The following is a 4867-nucleotide window of genomic DNA, read 5'->3' as shown; positions in this document are numbered from 1 at the left end:
CGGGCCTCCCTCCCCTCCAGAGGGTGGTCTCGAAGGGATAGGGTCAGCCGGGGCCAGATGGAGAGGGGACAGACCCGGGGGAGGGTCGGCCCAGCGCCCCAGCCCCACCCCTCTGAGAACCCCAATCCTCAGCCCAGCGCAGGGCGGGGGCTCCCGCTTCCAATCTCCGCGGACGCCACTCCACGGTCTCCACCTGGCAGGGCGTGGAGTCCCACCGGGCCGAATCCTCCCAGGCGCCCGCCTTGCTCAGCACCCCCAACCCCCACGTGACTGAAGCCGCAGACCCGGGATTTCTTTGGATGTTTGCTCACTGGTGGAACGGATGGCGCGGGACTGTTGGGCAGAGGTGCCTGCCCTCCGGCCAGGTCCGCTACCTGGGCGGGCTCCACCCTGGTCCCTGTCTCTTTTTTGCCCCCTCCTCCCCTCTTTCTGGTGCCAGGGTTTCCACAGGAAGGAGGGGTTCCTGGGCAGGGTCGGGTTCCCAGCCCCAGCCCCAGCCCCAGCCCTGGGCCCCGCAGAGGGCCGGGAGAGGCTGACCCGTGCCGTAGAGCATGGCCAGCATGATGGAGGACACCCAGGCCGTGTCGCTGTAGCCGGCACCAAAGTCACGCATGAGCGAGCGGAAGAAGACGCTTACGGCCTTGGGGAAGCCATAGGCGAAGCCGGTGACCACGAAGCAGGCGGCCAGCACCACCCAGCCCCAGCCGCCGTCCGGGGGGCCCACACCCCTCCGGGTGCTGCCCGCTCCCATTGCCATTGCCTGTGCTGGGGAAGACAGGACAAGAGGAAGTGGCTGGCTCCTGCAGGGGAAACTGAGGCTCTGAATTGCCCACAGGACTCTCTAGTGGAGCCAGGAGGGGAACTGAGGTAGGAAGGTCAACCCAACCCTCCCTCCCCGTAAGGGGGTGTGGAGCATGCCGGAGGGTACTGGGTGCCCCACCTGAGACGGGACTGCAGGTGGGCTGCCTTGGGAGGGCGTCTCCCTGTCAGGACCTAGTGACAGCACAAGGAATGCGGTATGAGATTTGGGCAGCCAGTTCGTGTGCAGAGGTGTGCTGGGGACTGCCAGCATCCCACGGAGTATGTGAGGGGTTCTGTATGGTCAGAACTAATGCCCCATGGGATAGGTGCAGGCTGCAGAGTGGGCTGGGAGTTACTTTCCTAGTGACCTTACTGTATATTCCTCTTCTTTCATGTTTGGTTTTTTTGTTTTGTTTTGTTTTTTTGTTTTTTGAGACAGGGTCTCACTATGTAGTTGAGACTGACCTGGAACTCACTATGTAGCCCAGGCTGGTCTCGAACTCACAGTGATCCTCCTGCCTCAGCCTCCCAAGTGCTGGGATTACAGGCGTGTGCCACCACGCCCGGCTATTCCTACTTTTTCTCCATGACCCAAGTGACAAGTATCATTGGAACATGAAGGGGAACCCAGGTCACACAGAACATTGGCTTCTTCTCAGAAGCCAAGGGAGCTGAGATCTGGGTCACGCCAGCATAGCCAGAGATTCACTCTGTGTCTTGGGCAGGTCCCTCCCCTTGTTGAGCCTCATCTAGGCCAGCGGGAAGCCTTGGGGAAGGGGGTTGGAGGGGACTGGAGACCAAGCCCTCCACCCAGGACACTGGCTCCCAAGCCTCTCACCCCTGGGGTGCCACCCAGGGGTTCTCTGCCCAGACCAGGAGGGCACACCAGGCCTTGTTACCCGGTACCCTCAGCACCTGGGTGTCCTTACTGGCACTGGGAAAAGCTGTCCCCACTCCCTGCCCTCCTCCACTGGCCCCAGGTCCCCGCAGCTGCCACCCGGCACTCACCGGGCCTGTCTCGCTCTGGGCATCAGCCTCACCTCCTGAGGCCTGCGGAGAGGAATGGCCTGGCTGGCTCCCGTGATGCTGACCCTGCCAGGGCTCACCGGCTCCCCCTGCCTGCTCACTCCCTCCCCTGGGTCCAGGGCTTAGAGTGGCTCCCACCCACTCCTGCTAAGAGGCTTTTGCCCAGGAAGGGGAAAGGGTTGGAATGACCATGAGCACGGGGCCAGCAGGGCCTCTGCAGTGGGTTCCCTGTCCTGCCTGAGCCAGGGAGAGATAAGGGGCCCCCTCCAACTCCGGGGCCTCAGGCAGAGGACACAGAGCCCGGGGATCCTACTCACAGCCCCCAATATGCATCTGTCCCCTCAGCCACATTCCAGGAGGGCTCTCAGCTTCCTGGATCAGGCTAATCCGGGGTCTCAGGCCCACAGTGTGGGGTGGCGGGGCCAGAACAAAGGGTGCTGTGTCCAGGGGCCACCTGACGGGGAGGTGCTGGGGTCCAGACCTCCCCACACTGTACAGCAGCCACTGTTTCCTGGGGTTGGGGCAGAGACTGAAAAGGGAGGGGAGCCCTAAAATGTTACTCAAAATGAGGGACTAGGAGTGAGACAGACTAGGGGTGACCATGACCTTTGGAATGTTTAGACCCCGTTCCCCATCAGGGGTCCTCATTCCTGACCTCCTTCCTTGTCTCCCAAACTGGACCCTACCATTCTGGCTGTTAAGTCCTTGTCCTTTATTGTTCATCATTTACAAAAATTAGGTGGGGACCTCTGTGGGCACGGGTGTGGCGCAAGGGGCTCCCCTCCACCGGGGCAGATAAGGGGGAGAAGAGGGCATTCTCCGGTGGGAAGCAACTGCTTTTTTCCCGATTCCGCCTGCTGTATTTTCGGAGACCCCAGACCGCAAGTCAGTGCCCAGAGAGCTGCTCAGGCTGGCAGTGGCCCAGGAAGGACAGCCACCGGGTACCAGGGCCTAGGCATCTCGGAGCCACTGCTGCTACCGCCACCGCTGCCGGCTCTGAACAGCCCCGGGCGGGTGTGCGGTTCCACCTCAGAACCGGACGGAGGAAGGACCTCAGTGGATGAGGGGTGCCGAGCGGTCGTTGGTGACGGTGGGACGAAGCTTCACAGTGGCAAAGGGATTTGTGCCCCTGCAGGGGGAAGGCCAGGGTGAGAGCGGCCCGGGGTCCACCTCCTGCTGCCCATGGCCATCCCCTGCTCCAGCCCCTTCTGCCCAGAGGCAGGGTCTCACCGAGGGAAGAGCTCCGGGGGGTGCTGCTCCCAGGCCAGGAGTTTCTGTGGGAGTCGAGGAAGGATGGGTGGTTGGGTGAGTGAGGAAGGGGCCAGCACTGTCTCCGCCCCAGGAGGTGCTGGGCCAGAGGAGCCTGCCCTGCAAACTCCAGGAAAGGAAGAGGCCTGGCAGTGGGAGGCCAGAATACTCTGGGGTTTTTTGTTTTGTTTTGTTTTGTTGGTTAATGAGGATCAACTTGGGACCTTGCACTTTCAAGACAGGCGGCAGAACCACTGAACTAAATCCCTAGCCCAGAATTCTCTGGTTTTAAATGTGACACGGCTCTGGGCTGCGAGGAACAGACTTCCGCTGACGGCCCTCTGGGATGAGATGGGAAGACCATGGGAAGGTGCCTTCCCTGCTGTGTGGCCCCAGCCATGCTCTGGCCTAGGGCTCTGGTCTTTCTGCCCTGAGCAGGGTGAGGGTCTTTATACTCTAGGCAGGACCTGTGCAGAGGGTCTCCTGCCTGGAAGGCACTAGCAGGGCAGGGATCACCCAGCCCCCATCTCCCTGTCCAGGGAGGAGGGCAGGCAGGCCCTCACCTCGACGTCACCAGCTGCACCCATGCTGCTGCGACAGCTACCGGGCAAGGGCGAGGGTGCGGGGCTGGGGGTGCGGCTCGGGACCCGGCTCGGTGTTCGGGAGCGGGACTGGCTGTCCCAGTATTCCGGGGATGTGGTGGAGTTGCCCGGTCGGTCCAGGAGGTCATCAAGGCTGTGGCTGCCCCGGAGCGGGTAGGACCTGAATCCAGGCAAGGGAGGGGAGCGAAAGGGGTTGGGGTTGGCCCTGCTGCTCCAACCCCATCTGCTGGGCCCCTGCCCCAGCACCTGAGAGGCAGGATGGCCTTCAGTGGAAAGAGGAAGGGTGTCAGGGTGGCTTCCTGGGGACAGAAGGGGCCAGGCCCCCAGGACTACAGTTCACAGGTGCCTCCCTGAGTGAGCAAGGACACCCCCCACGGGAGCCCCACCTCACCAGGTACCTGGAAGACAGCTCGTGCACGGGGCTCATGGGGTCCATGGCAGTCATGGGGCTCAAGGGGGTCATGGGTGCCTCCTCCAATGGTTTCACATAGGCCTCGGGGAACCAGCCACTCCTGCAGGGCACAGACAGAGGGTCCTTCAAACAAGACCAGTAACAAGGGTCGAAACAATTCCAAGAAGAGCAGACAGATGCTGCCCACTGTCCTGTGCCTGGCTTTGTTTGCTTGAGGGCTTTGCAGATAGTGACCTGGTTACTTCCACGGAAGAAGTCTTTCCAGGCATTCAAGGTCTTACACCTGCCCTTCCCATCTCATATTCCACCGGGTGCCTTTGAGAGGAGCAACTGGGAGTCCCAGGAGGAAACGATCTGTCCCTGGACTTAAGATGTGGCTCTCTTCCCTACTCTCTCTGCCCTGAACATGACACATGTCCCTCCCAGAAGCTCCCAGCCTTGGTGGGGTACAGACCCATACACAGGCTGACAAGTCAGTGAGCTAAGGGTGGCAACGAAGGGGACGGGTGGTGGTGGGAGGGCCACAGAGGTGCACGGAGGAAGGGGCGCCCAAGCCCAGGATGGCTGACGTTAAAGCCCGCAGCCTTCCCACTCCAGCCCAGCGGCTTCCCTCCGCCCCAGGATCCCCTAAGCAACCATTCACCCAGAGGACTGGGGCGGCAGTCCGCTGTCCTGCACTTGGTCTTCACCTGGAGTCTTTGCTGGGCTGGAGACTCACTGCACCTTTAGGGTGCAAACTCTTGAGAACAGAGTCCCTGGGGAAATGTTCTCCAAAGAG

The 4867-nt window shown here is 61.7% G+C and overlaps 2 protein-coding genes across 2 annotated transcripts in view; both read right to left on the bottom strand.

Moving 5' to 3' along the window:
* Positions 1-751, bottom strand: part of Slc16a8 (solute carrier family 16 member 8) — a 4197-nt gene extending 3446 nt beyond the window's left edge. Inside the window, exon 1 of the mRNA XM_010614034.2 lies at positions 375-751. Within this exon, the coding sequence (XP_010612336.1) occupies positions 375-751 (377 nt within the window). The remainder of the gene's footprint in view (positions 1-374) is intronic.
* A 1584-nt stretch (positions 752-2335) lies between these two features.
* Positions 2336-4867, bottom strand: part of Baiap2l2 (BAR/IMD domain containing adaptor protein 2 like 2) — a 29548-nt gene continuing 27016 nt past the window's right edge. Inside the window, exons 10-12 of the mRNA XM_019205807.2 lie at positions 3639-3837; positions 3058-3101; positions 2336-2956 (exon numbers count right to left, since the gene is read on the bottom strand). Coding sequence (XP_019061352.1) covers positions 2881-2956; positions 3058-3101; positions 3639-3837 — 319 coding nt within the window. The 3' untranslated portion in view covers positions 2336-2880. The remainder of the gene's footprint in view (positions 2957-3057; positions 3102-3638; positions 3838-4867) is intronic.

The sequence above is a fragment of the Fukomys damarensis genome, unplaced genomic scaffold (assembly GCF_012274545.1).
Source record: "Fukomys damarensis isolate Sample0158 unplaced genomic scaffold, DMR_v1.0_HiC HiC_scaffold_19, whole genome shotgun sequence".
Classification (NCBI taxonomy): domain Eukaryota; kingdom Metazoa; phylum Chordata; class Mammalia; order Rodentia; family Bathyergidae; genus Fukomys; species Fukomys damarensis.
Note: the sequence above shows the minus strand (reverse complement) of the source record. Positions and strands in the feature narration are given on the sequence as shown.